This window comes from Meles meles, chromosome 7 (genome assembly GCF_922984935.1).
Source record: "Meles meles chromosome 7, mMelMel3.1 paternal haplotype, whole genome shotgun sequence".
Taxonomy (NCBI): Eukaryota; Metazoa; Chordata; class Mammalia; order Carnivora; family Mustelidae; genus Meles; species Meles meles.
The window spans coordinates 90,098,752-90,113,497 of record NC_060072.1 but is presented as its reverse complement, the minus strand read 5'-3'; the positions used below and the strand labels follow the sequence as shown (position 1 = coordinate 90,113,497).

General features: G+C 53.7%; 1 protein-coding gene across 2 annotated transcripts; it reads left to right on the top strand.

The window, feature by feature from the left end:
- Nucleotides 1-7,078: 7,078 nt before the first annotated feature.
- Nucleotides 7,079-14,405, top strand: LOC123947020 (keratin, type II cytoskeletal 8). Of its 2 annotated transcripts, XM_046012958.1 has the most exons (9): nt 7,079-7,510; nt 10,145-10,353; nt 10,963-11,023; nt 11,482-11,577; nt 12,163-12,327; nt 12,568-12,693; nt 13,279-13,499; nt 13,632-13,681; nt 13,970-14,405. In XM_046012958.1, the coding sequence occupies exons 1-9, from the start codon at nt 7,169-7,171 to the stop codon at nt 14,158-14,160; spliced, it is 1,461 nt and encodes a 486-aa protein (XP_045868914.1). In that variant the 5' UTR covers nt 7,079-7,168; the 3' UTR covers nt 14,161-14,405. The 2 variants fall into 2 exon arrangements, with proteins under 2 accessions (XP_045868914.1, XP_045868915.1); XM_046012959.1 differs by lacking the exon at nt 13,632-13,681.
- Nucleotides 14,406-14,746: the final 341 nt, after the last annotated feature.

Genomic DNA, 14,746 nt, shown 5'->3' with positions numbered 1-14,746 from the left:
TGCATGACCTCCCCAGTGTTGTGTCACTTGCTTTTCTGTACCAGGCATAGAAGGTCTTTGCTCCTGCATATCAAGAGAGCAGGAGAGGAGAGGAGCCCTTCTCTTCACCCATGGGTGGGATGGGTGTCCGGGCTAGCATGTTAGTGTGTGCCTAACATGGAACTCTCTAGTAATACGGGGTAGCAGAGATTCAAACGTTCTTGTCCAACCCCATGTGGTGTGGATTATCTCCTTTATAAGCAGAGCCCTAGATTTTCCTGAGCAGCTGGGGCTAGGGGGAGGGGGCTGAAAAATGGAGACTTAGAAGTTTTCATCCCAGACAAGAGAGACTTCAGGCAACGTGGAGGGTAAGGAAGCTCACCTCAGCATCCTTCCCCATCCTCCTGCTTCCTTGGGGGACACTTGGACCCAGTGCTGGTGCTCTGCTCCTCTCATCCTCAGCCCCTTCTCTTAGGCCTTGCCCAGCTAGTACTGGTTTGCTAACCTGAAGACCGTCTCTCTCTCTCTCTTTTTTTTTTTTTGAAGATTTTTATTAATTTATTTGACAGAGAGAGACACAGTGAGAGAGGGAACACAAGCAGTGGGAGTGGGAGAGGGAGAAGCAGGCTTCCCACAGAGCAGGGACCCTGATGCGGGACTCGATCCCAGGACACTGGGATCATGACCTGAGCCGAAGGCAGGCGCTTAGCGCCTGAGCCACCCAGGCACACAAGAAGACCGTCTTTTGGCTGTTAACCCAACATACCACTTTCCTTGCTCCTCATCACAGCAGTGAAGTATGATACACTGGTGTACAGCTGGAGAAGGAGTTGCCAGCGCTGTGACCTTGGGCATGTTTCTTACCCTCATCTGGTTAAAATGGTGGTTATGACATCTACTTTTCTTATGAAGACTAAAGGAATTAATGTTTATAGGGCCTTTTTCAAAAAATTATTTGAAAGATTTTTATTTATTTATTTGAGAAAGGGTAAGAGCAAGAGAGATCACAGAGGGAGAGGGAGAAGCAGACACGCTGCTGAGCAGGGTGCCTGATGGGGGGCTCGGTCCCAGGACCCAGAGATCCTGACCTGAGCCCAAATCAAGAGTTGGACGCTTAATGGACTGAACCATCCAGGCGCCCCTGTAAGGCCTTTTTTAAAAAAAAAGATTTTATTTATTTGACAGAGAGAAATCACAACTAGGCAGAGAGGCACGCAGAGAGAGAGGAGGAAGCAGGCTCCCCGCAGAGCAGAGAGCCCGATGTGGGGCTCGATCTCAGGACCCTGGGATCGTGACCTGAGCCGAAGGCAGAGGCTTTAACCCACTGAGCCACCCAGGTGCCCCAAGGCCTTTTTTGGCACGATATAAGTATCCTTATTAAAGTATTTGACTAAAGGGCATTACTCCTCTGTCTCTCCCAACATACAGTGAAGGTCATTAGGGACCCAGCTCTCTCTAGCACGTGCCCAGTATATAGTTAGCCACCAATGCACTGAATTAGTGATGAAGGACTCTTAACGATCACTGTTCAATCGAGACCTTCAGGATACACCTTGCCTTGGCCAAAGGAGGCTCCCACTTGTACATAACTGGTGCAAAAGGAACCAAAAAGCTATCTCCCCAGACTTTTTAGGCTGGTGCCTGATAAGCAAATGAATAGATGAATGAATGAATGGGTGAATAAAAGCAGGAGGAAATAAAGACCTTGGGTCCCTGCCCCCATTCCCCACCTTGGTCCTCAGGTTGCCTGGCAGGAAATTCAGAACAACAGACCTCTGGACAATAGCTCCATTGCCTAGCAGCCCAGGCTGGGATAGTTCTCAGGGCCAGAGGGTGGGGGTGGGCGTGGGGGCAGCAGCTGAGCCTCAGGTCCTGCTTTCTCTCCTCCCTCTTGCACTCCAGTCTGGTTACCTGAACCCACTCTTTGGGGAAACTTTTTTTTTTTCCTGCAACCGAGCTGTGGGAGGGCCTCTGTGACTCCTTCCCTAGGGTTCCTCCAGGGACTCATCCCCTCTGAGAAGCATTCTCCCATGACGCCCTGCCTTCCATGTCCCATTACTCAGGTTCTCCACAGTGCTGTCCTCACGGCCATGAGCAGGCCCCTGTCAGGGCTTCTCTTAGCTTCTGTCTGTTTCCTGGGCCAGCACCGTGGAATGTCAAACTCTGAGGACTGGTCACTTGTTTTCCTTCTTGAGGAGCAGGCATGTGATCCACTGAAGACAGGGATGTTATCCATTGAAGGAGAAATCCTGCAGTGATCTGAGTTTGGGCTTTGAGCTATTTTCTCGGGGGAGAGAAGAGTGTATTCCTGGAGGTCTTGGTGGTGGAACCAGAGCTTAAGTCTTGTGTTCAGCCTTGGCTCAGTGGAGGAAGCTTTCAAAAAATCCGGAAGGATGACAGTCTGGATGATTCTGGTGTGCGAGCTCTGGACTGACCCTGAGTAAAGGGGAAAGAGTCCAACTTGATCCCTCCCACCTCGTCTTGACAGCCCACCCAATGGATGGCCTCTTCCAGTTTAATAGATGTGGAGAGGAGGGTGTGAGGATGTGAAAGTGGGCAGGCTCATCATCTCCAGGCCGTTGGGTGGGGAGTGCAGAATGAATGGTCCCAAGATGGCAGATGGATGATTTTGAGCTGAAAACAATCGAGGCCCAAAAGACTTGGAAGGAAACTTTGACGTCCCCCTAACTGCCTAAAGAATTTAGATAGAGGACCTACTCCAGGAAGGGAGTAATCCACAGATTACTGTACGAACTGGGGGTGGTAGACAGGGAGGAGTTTAGCAAAGTCTGTTAAAATTCCTCTTGGTGTCCCATTGTTTCCTTATGGCCCAGCAAACATTTGTTTACCAAATATTTACTCTTTTTCACCTTCCTGTAAATTGCTTTCCATCCCCCTTAAAAGTCCCAGACCCCTACAGCCTCCGCCTTAATTCAGGATGACATATACACCTCATTTTGCCCAACTATCTTTGAAATCTCTCATGTTTATGAGGATTTCCCCGTACGTAATTAAATTTGATTTCTCCTGTTAATGTGTCTCACGTCAATTTAATTCTTAGACCCGTCAGAAGAATCTCAAAGCATAAAGGCAAATTTTTCTTCTTGGACATGAATTTGTGTCTCTTTTCCTCCATGATGAAGCTTACCTCACTGTCCTTTTCCCCATACTTGTTGTAATAACTTCTTCTTCTTCTTTTTTTTAAGGTAGTCTCCACACCCAGGGAGAAGTACGATGTGGGGCTCAAACTCACAACCCTGAGATCAAGACCTGAGCTGAGATCAAGTGTGGAGTCACCCAGGAGTCCCATTGTTCTAATAACTTCTAATCACATGTCCTATCAAAATCAAAGTTTCTTTCTTTTTTAATTTTTAAAGAAGATTTATTTATTTATTTGACACAGAGAGTGGGATAGTGAGACAGAGAGTGCAAGCAGGGGGAGCAGCAAGCAGGGGGGCAGAGGGAGAGGGAGAAGCAGGCCCCCTGCTGAGAAAGTGCCCATATGGGGCTCCATCCCAGGACCTGGGATCATGACCTGAGCTGAAGGCAGGCAGCAAACTGACTGAGCCACTCAGGCACCCCAAAATCAAAGTTTCAATTCAGAGAACGTTTGTGGACATCTAATCTATGTGGAAAGCTCTGTGGTGGTGGGACATGGATCAAGGGCTCCCAGAGTGGGGAGGATTTGGGAGTTCTAGTCCCAACCTTTATTTGACCTAGGAATCCTTCCATTGAGAGCCTGGTGGACAGTCCGTAAATAAGCCTTTGTCTCCATATTTCTCAGGACAGGAGCTTGCAGCCCCTCTAGGCAGTCCATCCCCATTCTGGCAGGCTTTAATCATCAGGCTTTAATCATCAGAGCCATTGATCAAGAAGAAAAAGAGTCACCATTTATTGAACATTGACTGTGAACAGTTTTGGCCTTGAGGTATGCGGCACAAGAATCAACAACCAAATCACCTTTATTATTCATGATGTGGCTTACTGATGGGTGTTCCTACCACCTGTGGCTTCCTACTCAAACTAATTGCTCCTGCTGCCCAGGTGCTAAACTAGGCTATTTCTATACCAGCAATAAGATTTCAAGTAAGATCTCAGTGCTCTGAGAACACTGCCCTGGTACTGATGTAGAGGCAGGGAACTTCTTTGCCTTTGGCATCTAAACAACCCCTCCCCGCCCCGCCCCCCCCCCCCCCCCCCCCCCCCCCCGCCATCTCCTTATCTCTATGCTGGCCTACAGTTGTATCTGTGGCTAATTTATGCTTTTGTGGCTTTTCTGGGTAACAGTTTTATTGACCTATAATTCACACACCACACATTTCTGCTGTGAATGTGGTATCTTGCCATCTGTCCTGATCACCGAAAAGAGCTCTGTTCCGACCTTCTTTCCGGATGGTTGCAAGCTACGTGATGATAGCCCTGCCCTGCCCCCCCACCTCTGCCCCCAGACTGACACAGGTGCCCAGAGCTCAGGAGAATGACCCCTTCTGGGTCATTCTTCGAAATGCCATCCGACTCCTCTTTCGTCCTCTGGAAAGGCAGTCTGGGCCAGAGTAATCTGGCTCTTCCGGTCACACAGTCATGGCAAACACTTTCCCTTTTGTTGGGCAGACCGCAGTGGCCAGAGTCAGCCTTACAAGGAGCTGTGCCTGTGGCTGCCCCAGGCTGGTTTTCTCTTCCCTCACCACTTGGCCCTAGTCCCAGGGGGGCTTTCCCTTCTGCCTCCACCCCGGAATCCCAGGCAGGGGTGTTGGAGAGGGCAGCTCAGCTTCTTCTGCTTTGAGACTGGCTTGGGGCATCAGGGGAGGGGTTGGCTGGGACTCGGGGCAACAGGGAACTGACAAATGAGGGACACACACTTCTACCCCAGAAAGTTCTGGGCTGCCTCAGCAGAAAGCTCCCCTAACCCTGAGATCTGGGTCCGCTCTGCAGCCTGAAAATCACAGGGGTCCTTGTGGCCCCTTTTGTCCTCACTTTAAACAAAGGATACTGTGGGAACCAGGGAACCAGGCAGGCAGGTGGGGGCAGAGGGGCTGAGATTTCAGGACTGGCTCTGTGTTGTTATTTTGTGCTTAGGACTTCAGGTACCATCCGTCCCGGCCCCCGCTGTCCTCTCCCTTCCCCTCCTCCAATCTGCCTTGGTCCACTGGACTCAGTATGGGGGAGGGGAAGGAGTGGGGGAACTGGTGTTCTCCCTCCCCAGGGCTGCCATACCTGTCTGACCAGCCCCTCCCTTTCTCTTTCCTGCACTCTGTCCCAGGTTTGGCAGTGGGCCTGCAAGCCCTCCCTTTGGTCTCTGGAAGAAGTCTCTCCACTTTGCTAGCGTGGGTGTTTGTTGGGGAGGGGGCGGCATGCGTTCAGTTCCCTCCTTGGAAATTAAGTATTGTTTGAAGGGGCTGGGAGAGGGCCTGGTGCAAACAGGTACAATCTGGATTTCCCCCTGCTCGTTCAGCCAATCAGAGGAGGCCAGAAGTCTGGGGAAAGTGGGGAGGAGGAAAGAGGGGAGGGGAGAAAGGAATGTGGGCTCTCTGTCCCCTCTGGGAGTCTCTGCTTTGTGTTTGGGGAAGGGACAAGTGCTACCTTGTGTGTGTGTGTGTGTGTTCGGTCTGAGTGGAACTCTTCCGTGTGTCTGTCTTTTGGATTTATGTCTGTCCCCAGAGAGAGGGGCTTCTGGTTCTTCCTGTCCCTCTGAGTAGCTGTCAATGTGTCTGTCCTTCTGGAAGCATGAGTGTGTCTGCTAAAGGCTGGGGAGGAAGCTATCTGCCCTCCTAGCAGGTGGGCAGTCACGGTCATCCCCTGCCCTGGGCTGGGGGCTGTGTGCTGTGTGTCCCTCTCCTTCAAGGGACTCCAGCTGGTTGTCATCCAGTCCTCACTTCAAGCCCTCTGGAATCTTTCCGAGAATCTAGCCCCAGTCATCAGCTAAATGCAGCTGGAATCTCTGCCTCCAGGGCCCAGCTCTTGCAGTACACCCACAGCCTGCCCCACCCGGCCCGCCCAGGCCTGGGGTGCTGTGCACAGCTCCCCATTTTCCAGACTTCTGCAGGTGCGTGCCCTGCTCCAACCTGCCGTCTGACTCATTCTGATAATGGGTTCAGGGAAACAGGTGCAGGGACTCTTCCTCCATCTCCTCTGGCCTGGGAGAAGAAAGAGGGTCCAGGAGGCTCCAGCTTGATTTAACATCAGTGCTCCCCCTCCACTGTGCTGCCTCCTTTCCCTGCCTCCTTTCCCCGTGATTCACCCACCAGGTGCCATGGGAACGACTCCAGCAAGGGCAATAACACAGCTTCTCTTTCTGCTGAACTCCCTCACCTTTCTCTCTTTAGCCCTCGTTCTTCATTCTCTGTGCCCCAGAGTAAGGCCTACAGGGTCCCAGGGAATCCTAGGATCTTGGGAGGTGAGGAAGGCACTAGGTGGTGTCCAGGAAACATACTCTGTTGCACGTTTCTTGCACTCACAGACCCAGAGGGAAGACAGCCAGTGTGTGTGAGTGTGTGCGTGTGCATTCATTCATTCCTCAATTACTCACCCAGTGCCTCTTTGCACTGCACCAGGTACAGAGAAGAGAATACAGCCATTACTGAGGGGAGACTGGGCAGATGGCTGGTTTCAGGTTCAAGGATCTGGAACCTAGATGCACTGTCCTCCAGCCTCAGCAGAATTTCATAATCACTAAGTGGAGAGAAGAACATGAGGTGGTGTCTTTGGGGTGTTGGCTTCTCTGGGATCCCTTTCCTGCTGTGTTTCCCAGTCCTTGCATTTTTTTCCCCAAGGAGAGAAGGAGACCAGAGAGAGAAGTAGGACCGCAGTGGCTGAGTGACCCCAACCAAGTCTCTGTTACAGCAGGCTCCCTCTAGGCCAAACATTCTCTCCCCCTTTTTACACTTCTGGAATGCCCCCGCCCCCTCAGGCTGGGTAGTGCTAGCTAGACTGGGCTCCTGGGTGGGAGCAGCTCTCTGCTGCCCCCACCTGAGTCCAGCCTGTAGGTGGCAGGTGTCGGGTTAGGCCCAGCCCCCTCAGGGCCTAGCCACTCAGGTACCCGTTGGATCCTCCCCTTGGGTTGGGCTCTCTTTTATAAAGGGCCAAGCCTGGGGTGTTGTTCCTACCTAGAAGCAGCTTCTTGTCTCCTTCTAGAACCTCCGTCAGGTTCAGCCTACTCGCCTCCGCTCCAGCCTCCACTTCGGCCTCCACCATGTCCGTCAGGGTGACTCAGAAGTCCTACAAGGTGTCCACCTCCGGCCCCCGGGCCTTCAGCAGCCGCTCCTACACCAGCGGGCCTGGCTCCCGCATCAGCTCGTCCGCCTTCTCCCGGGTGGGCGGCAGCTTCCGGGGTGGCCTGAACAGCAGCATGAGTGTGGTCGGGGGCTACGGCGGCGGGGCCGGGGGTATGGGGGGCATCACGGCCGTCTCAGTGAACCAGAGCCTGCTGAGCCCCCTTAAGCTGGAAGTGGATCCCAACATCCAAGCTGTGCGCACCCAGGAGAAGGAGCAGATCAAGACTCTCAACAACAAATTTGCCTCCTTCATCGACAAGGTGAGGGCTCCCCACTCCGCGTGGCGGGCAGTGCCTGGGGCTGGGGGTCCCGACCTGTGTCTTGGTCGCCCTGTCGGTGGGCACTTCTCCAGCTCCCCACTGGCGACCTGCTGGCCCCACCCACCGTGGCCGCACACTCCCTTCCAGCTATGACTCAGTCCTCCCGTGCCCTTTGGTTTAGCCCGGGGCAGCGAGGGGGAGAGGGGCCGGGCAGCCCCTGGTTCAAAACCTTGAGGCTCCCTCCTTCACGCGTCACACCCCTACCCGAGTTCTGACCGGTCTGTGAAGCTTTCAGCCTAGAAATGCCCGAGCTGTTCACCTGCGGGGTGGGACGGGGGTGGGGGAGCCCTGCTCCAGCTTAACCCTTCTCCCTGGCCCTGCCCCAAGGGCTCCCAAAGGTGACCCTCTACTTTCTTATTTCTTTTTTTTAAATTTAAATAGGGTTTGATAGGATTGTGAAATAAGAAAGCGGGTGGCCTGACTCAGAGGGCAAATATTGATTGAGGCCTTTCGCGGCCCAGAGTGGGGGCATCGGGATGAGTCACGACCTGGCCCCCCGCCCTGGGAACCCGGGGTGGGCGGGGCCGGGCGTGGCAAGGCCCTCGGTCTTGAGGAGGGGCTCCCCTCCCTGGGGCAGCTCTTAGCTTCTGGGGGGCGGGGTCAGGGTGAGGGGGGCGCCAGGAGCTGGCTTCAGGAAAGCCCATCCAGGATTCAAAGTCTGCGGGTGTTGGACGCCCCGCCCAGGTTTCTTGTCCTGTTCAAGCCCAGAGTTTATGGCCTCAAATAAGGTGTCTGTCCGCCAACGCCCCTTTCCTCAACTCGGCCCTTGGCCCCCTTTCACTCTCCCCTACCCTGGCTCCGCCCCAGCCTGGCTACACTTTTCCGAGGGCAGGCTCCGAGCCAGGCTCCGAGCCGGGTTTTGCAACCTCGATGGTTGCTGCGTCCTGGGGTTGGGGGGGTCCGGGGGTGGGGGGCGCTCCCGGGGCCCCGGGGCTCCTGAGGATTGGGCCCCTCCCTGCTGATCGGCTCCTGGAGGCATTGTGGGAAGGGAAGGAGGCAAATCCTGGAGCAGAGTAGCGCCCTTAGGAATTGGAGTCCCCTAGGGAATGGGCAGGCCCCTGCTCAGGGAGGGCTTGAGGGCTTCTTGACAGAAGGCACCCTCGACTTTCCTCCTTGACAGCGTTTTGTTAGCTCTGGGGTCCTCACAGTGAGTAGTAAGGGCAGGCTCTGAGTCAATTCCTGGTTCACTGTGCTGTGCCCTTTCCTTTTATGCGGTTCCCTTGCCAAATCTGATTTCATCTATAAAATGGGCATGATAATCCCTAAGTCAAAGAGGTTTTGCCTATTCAAATGTATAATGTATCTAAAGAGCTTAGCAGTGCTTGGCCCATATTAAGCAGCCCATTAAGGCTAACTGTTAAAAATCATTTACTTTTTATAATTTTGGGGCAGAATGACGGGGAAGAAAAGGATTTATAGAGAAGAATTTGTTGGATTTAGACCATACCCTTCAGACCGCTTTCTCTTTTAAGTCCCCTCAATTTAAAAAAAGCCACATCTTTGGGTCGGTTAAGGACCACGCATTCCTGCTCTTGAAACCCGTCTATTATTCTTCTAAAAATTTCCTTTCTGGGGCACCAGGCTGGCTCAGTTGGTGGAGCACGTAACTCTTGATCTCTGGGTTGTTAGTTTAAGACCCATGTTGGCTGTAGAGATTACTTAAAGAATACAATCCCCAAATCAATCAGTCCTTTCTAACATACCTTAGTTCCATGCTAAAATCTGGATTCCTTGAACCCAAGGAACCCCTTTGTGCTGGGGGCAGGAGGAGAGGGCTGTGGATTCAGGGGTGGAGTGGGGGAGGGGGAGACCTCTGCCTGCCTGGAGGAGAATCTCAGGGAGTGCAGTGGGGAGGGGGGTGTTTGGTTTGCACCCAGATCTGCCTAGTCTCTTGCCTCTTGTCTGGCTGAAAATGACATCTGCCCAGAGAGGCTCCTGAAAGGGCCTGCCTAGGCTCCTGTAGGCCAGTGCAAGGTTGAGACACAGGCTCAGAAAGGGGAAGCAACTCAGTGTCGCTCAGCAAGGGTTAGCTAGTAGCAGCCTTTGGCTAGAACCTAGGTCTTCTGGCCAGTACTCTCTGGGCCGAAGGGCTGCAGTTTCTCTGTAATCTGTAGGAGTGCCTCGAAGCCACTCCATATAATAATAATGATGATGATGATACTATTTGATATGAGCAATTAAATTTCTATTTCAATCTTATAAAAAGTGTTAATCGAAACTTGGCTCTTCTTACTGATTTGTAATATACAGTCGAAGTAAATAAGACCTGTTTGTTCTGCAAATACCATTTCAACATAACTCTCCTGGCCGCCCGTCCCTTCCTCCCATGCACTTGCGTGTCGTCCCCCTAACTCTCTGCCCCAGCTCTTGGGGGACATGGCTCCCTAATCTACTCACTGTGGTATCTTTTTCAGGCCACTGGGGATTCCTCTCAGAGCAGTTAACCAGCTCTCTGGGTTCTGGAGACACCCCTGGAAGTGAGCTAGAGGAGAAGATAGTGTTGGTTTCCCCCAGACCCCTCCCCTGCCCCGTGGGCCCGATGTGGACCTTCTTGCTTTTCCTTCCCTCATGCAGGTGAGGCACCTGGAGCAGCAGAACAAAGTTCTGGAGACCAAGTGGAGCCTCCTACAGCAGCAGAAGACCGCGCGGAGCAACATAGACAACATGTTCGAGAGCTACATCAGCAACCTCCGGCGGCAGCTGGACACCCTGGGCCAGGAGAAGCTGAAGCTGGAGGTGGAGCTCGGCAACATGCAGGGGCTGGTGGAGGACTTCAAGAATAAGTGAGCCGCCCTCCTTCCTCCCGCCCCTACCCGCTGGAAGTCTGCCGGCCCTGCCTAAGAACCCGGGGCCCCGTGACTGATGAGCCGTGCAGTCCTGTATAATGAGGGTGATCAGAGGACCAGGTTTTCTAGGACAGTGTCGCTTTGTGCCTGTTGTCCAGGTGTAACTGTGAATAGCGCCCACCCCCTCTCAATCTGAGAACTGCCCGGGTTTGGACAACAGATTATATGTTAATACGTCCATGGTAAACCCAAGGTGGGAAAGGCCTCTGTTGTGTACTTACAGGCCTGGCCCTGCTCCAGCATACCCCAGAAAGTTCTGTGTGAGGTCTCATGTCAGTCCCCGCTGCTGATCCTCTTCCTGTGCCTGATCCCATGTGTTTTCATGGTCTCAGAGAGGGGTTTCTGGCTACAGGCTTCCCCGCTGACTGACCACAACCAGTGGTTGTGGGGTGGGGAGAGAGTGGCTGGTTGAGTCAGAAGGACGAGGCCTGCCCTTGTATCCTGCATCTTCATGAACTGAATTTCCTAGATATCCTTGCCTCCAAATACATAGGACAAGCTCACCTTTTGCCTTCATCCTCTGATTCTGAGTCTGTTTCTCACCAGATATGAGGAGGAGATCAAAGAGCGTGCAGACATGGAGAATGAATTTGTCCTCATCAAGAAGGTGAGGGAGCCCCCCCTCCCCAGATGCAGGAGGTGGTGCTTAGAGACTTGGACTAAGGCTTTCTGGGTGTGGTCCCTAAATGTGTCCAAGTAATGGGATATTTGGCTATCTCCTATGTATTCAGCATAGAAAAACCGACAGGGACAGGGTAGTTAGGTGCGTTTGGACAGAACTCTGGACATTGATGTTGGGACATGGTTAAGAAAATGGAACAGAATGGGAGGTGTGGCCACAGAAGGCTTCCTGGAGGGGGAGGAAAAGGAGGAGGAGGGCTGCAGGAGAGGGAAGTTAAAGGGGTTGGGTGGGGATACAGGTGTGATGGGGCAGAGGCTTGAGGATCAGGCTCAAGTGAGGTGGGAAAGTCATTTGTTAGAAGGTTCTATGTCTGGGCCAGTGGCTGCCCCTGGTTGTGGTCCTGTGTGGGCGCTCAGCTCAGACTCCCTTTCCCTGCCACCCAGGATGTGGACGAAGCTTACATGAACAAGGTAGAACTTGAGTCCCGCCTGGAAGGGCTGACCGATGAGATCAACTTCTTAAGGCAGCTGTATGAAGAGGTATGTTCTTGGGGCCTGAAGACTGAGGGCCCCCGACCCCATCAGGCTCCTCCCTACCCCCAGCATGTCCGCAGACAGGGTCTTACCACTGAATAATTATAATTATCGATATAACCCAACATGGCTGTTCTATACATTTTGTCCCCCTGCGTGAGGGCAAGGGAGGATTATTACCCCATTTCACAGATGAGAAAACGGGCTTGGGAATGAAATAGCTTGTCCAAGGTGGTCATCACAGAGTGGTGACCCAGCTGTAATTTGAACCTGGTTTGTTCCCAGAGCCTTTGTTCGGAATCTTTAGGCTTTGTAGCAAGTTTTTTAGGGGCTCAACGTTGGCAGCTGATTGGGGAAGGGCTCTGCCCCTTGGGTCACTCCCTGGAGCCAAGTGGCCTTTTGTCCTTGCTGCCTTTATCTGTACATCCCTCCGGGTTTCAGGCCTTTGACTCATCTTCCCAGCTCTAGCTCCCATCTTCTCTCCTCTGCTGGCCTCCGTGTCTTGTCCCTAAGGAAGTTCCTTCTGCCAGAGGGGGCTCCTTGTGTGCAAGGACAGGACCTCATACCCCCTGTGCCATCCCCCCACCCTAGGAGATACGTGAGCTGCAGTCCCAGATCTCGGACACGTCTGTGGTCCTATCCATGGACAACAGCCGCTCCCTGGACCTGGACAGCATCATCGCCGAGGTCAAGGCCCAGTACGAGGAGATCGCCAACCGTAGCCGGGCTGAGGCTGAGACCATGTACCAGATCAAGGTGAAGAGCAGGGTCACAGGCTGGCCCTCCGCTCTGGCTGGTTTTGTGCCCTAGTACTTGAGGGAGCAGGATTTCAAACTCTCCTGCCTGCTGTGAGCTGGGCCTGCGGAGTGGGTGCTGGGGAGAGAGGGGTGTCCATGTGCCTGGAGGTCTGGAAGAAGGCTGGCAGGGGTGTGTGTGTGGGGGGGGGGGAGGTGAGCTGAGCTGGGCACTTGCCTCACTCCTGCCTCACACCCACAGTACGAGGAGCTGCAGACATTGGCTGGGAAGCATGGAGATGACCTCCGTCGCACGAAGACGGAGATTTCTGAGATGAACCGGAGCATCAGCCGACTCCAGGCTGAGATTGAGGCCCTCAAAAACCAGGTATGGCTGGGCTGGGGGTGGGGGAGGATCCTTGGAATGTCTGCTCTTGGGTGAGAGCAGACAAGGCAACAAGGAGTGAAGAGGCTGGGGTCAGGAAAGGAATGCTAGACCAGACTTTCAGCTTCTCAGACTGCCCCCTGGGTGGGGGAACGGTGCTGAGGAGGTCCCTGGGGCTGTGACAAGCCAGAGAGGGGTGGGACAGATAGCTTAGGCTCTAGGATGGAACCTTTGGTTCCCTTGAGCCTGCTTTATTTTATCTGTCTTATATATCAGGGTAAGGTCAGGTTCTCCCACTTTAAAGCAGTCTGGAAAGCGGAGATGTGGTCCAGTTAGTTAGGCTGGGGATGATGCCTCATGGGGTCCCAGGTGAGAAGTTTATGCAAGGAAGTGCCTGGGAGCTGCTCAGGTTTCCCTGTCCTGCTTCTGAAGCCCATGGTAGCATTTTCTTTGAGCGAGGTGGAGTTGCTTAGTCTAGGTCAGGGAGGGGCTCTGGTTCCCAATAGAGAGGGGAGGGGAGGATGGCTGCAGGGGGAGGAGGCAAATAGACTCTGCTCTACCTGTTGACCTGTCCCCCTGCTTGCACAGAGGGCTTCCTTGGAGGCTGCCATTGCCGATGCTGAGCAGCGCGGGGAGCTGGCCATTAAGGATGCCAATGGCAAGCTGGCCGAGCTGGAGGCCGCCCTGCAGAGAGCCAAGCAGGACATGGCCCGGCAGCTGCGCGAGTACCAGGAGCTCATGAACGTCAAGTTGGCCCTAGACATTGAGATCGCCACTTACCGCAAACTGCTGGAGGGCGAGGAGAGCCGGTGTGTACTGGGGTCTCTGACTGGTGCTCTAGCCCTGGGACCTGGGGTGGGCGGGGGTGGGAATTGAGTCCTGTTGTCCTGGGACAAGGGCCTGGAGTCGGTTCTGATGTCCCATGTATCCTCTGGGTACAGGCTGGAGTCTGGGATGCAGAACATGAGTATCCATACTAAGACCACCAGCGGTGAGTGTCTCGGCCTGGGGGTGGAAGGCAGGAGGGCGGGGCCTTTTTACACAACTCCTGGTCATTTCCCTCTTGTACAGGTGAGCAAGCTGGGGTCCAGTTAGAGGTCTTGTCCAAGGTCACATAACTAATGCAAAGCTCTCAGTTTTCCCCACCCATTCTAAAATCATGAGCCAGGGTGAATTCCCCAGCCCTGGGAACCATGTAGCAGATAGTAGGGAATGGGGACATGGAGCCTGATGTGTGCTTGGCCTTCTGTGCCCATTTGGCTGTTCTGTCTCTGACCAGGTGGCCTGAGCTCTACCTATGGGAGCCTCCCAAGCCCTGGCCTCAACTATGGCCTGAGCTCCTTCCAGTCCAGCTTTGGCCCCTCTGCGTCCTTCAGCCGAGGCAGCTCCTCCAAGGCTGTGGTGGTGAAGAAGATTGAGACCCGTGACGGGAAGCTGGTGTCTGAGTCGTCTGATGTCCTGTCCAAGTGAACAACCACCGTGGTCCCGCCTAGCCTCCCCGCCCTCGTGGCTGCCGTAGAGCCTTTGGGGGAAGGAGCTGTGCAGGGGAGCATCGGGAACAGGAGACCCACCTGAGACTCACTCAGCCCCAATCCTCAGCCTGCCCCTGGGGGGAGTCTGCTGCCCTGGGTACCCCCTCTTGTCCATGCCTCCAACTAAAAGCCAATTCGAGTGTCTTGTCCCAAATAAAGCCTCAGCCGGCTCTGCCCATCTTACTCGCTGTGTGTAGCCCTTGGCCATGGGGTGAGGGAAAGGAGGTCAGGAGGCCTCTCCTGGGACTCAGAAACTGGGGTGGGGAATGGCTAGAACATGGAGAGGGGCACTGGGAAGGAAAGTCTGGCCTTCCCCAGGCTGTTCCCAGAGAGACCTCTTTGCTGACCAAAAAAAAAAAAAAAAAACCCCACGTGACACCTTGGGCATGAATGTGCTCTTCAACATCCTATTTCATTTTATCTGTGCAACAAACCCTTTGAGGCAGGCAGGCGGGTTTTAGATGCTATTAGCAGGAGAGAGTTCAAGTTCCTTTCTGCAGACCTCCCAGGACTGCTTGCACATA

What these genes read in the sequence shown, in the direction of transcription:
- LOC123947020 (XM_046012958.1), top strand. Translation starts at nt 7,169, where the DNA reads ATGTCCGTCAGGGTGACTCAGAAGTCCTACAAGGTGTCCACCTCCGGC. An exon ending in TTGCCTCCTTCATCGACAAG is followed by an intron (nt 7,511 to 10,144) that starts GTGAGGGCTCCC and finishes TCCCTCATGCAG; the next exon opens with GTGAGGCACCTGGAGCAGCA. An exon ending in AATTTGTCCTCATCAAGAAG is followed by an intron (nt 11,024 to 11,481) that starts GTGAGGGAGCCC and finishes CCTGCCACCCAG; the next exon opens with GATGTGGACGAAGCTTACAT.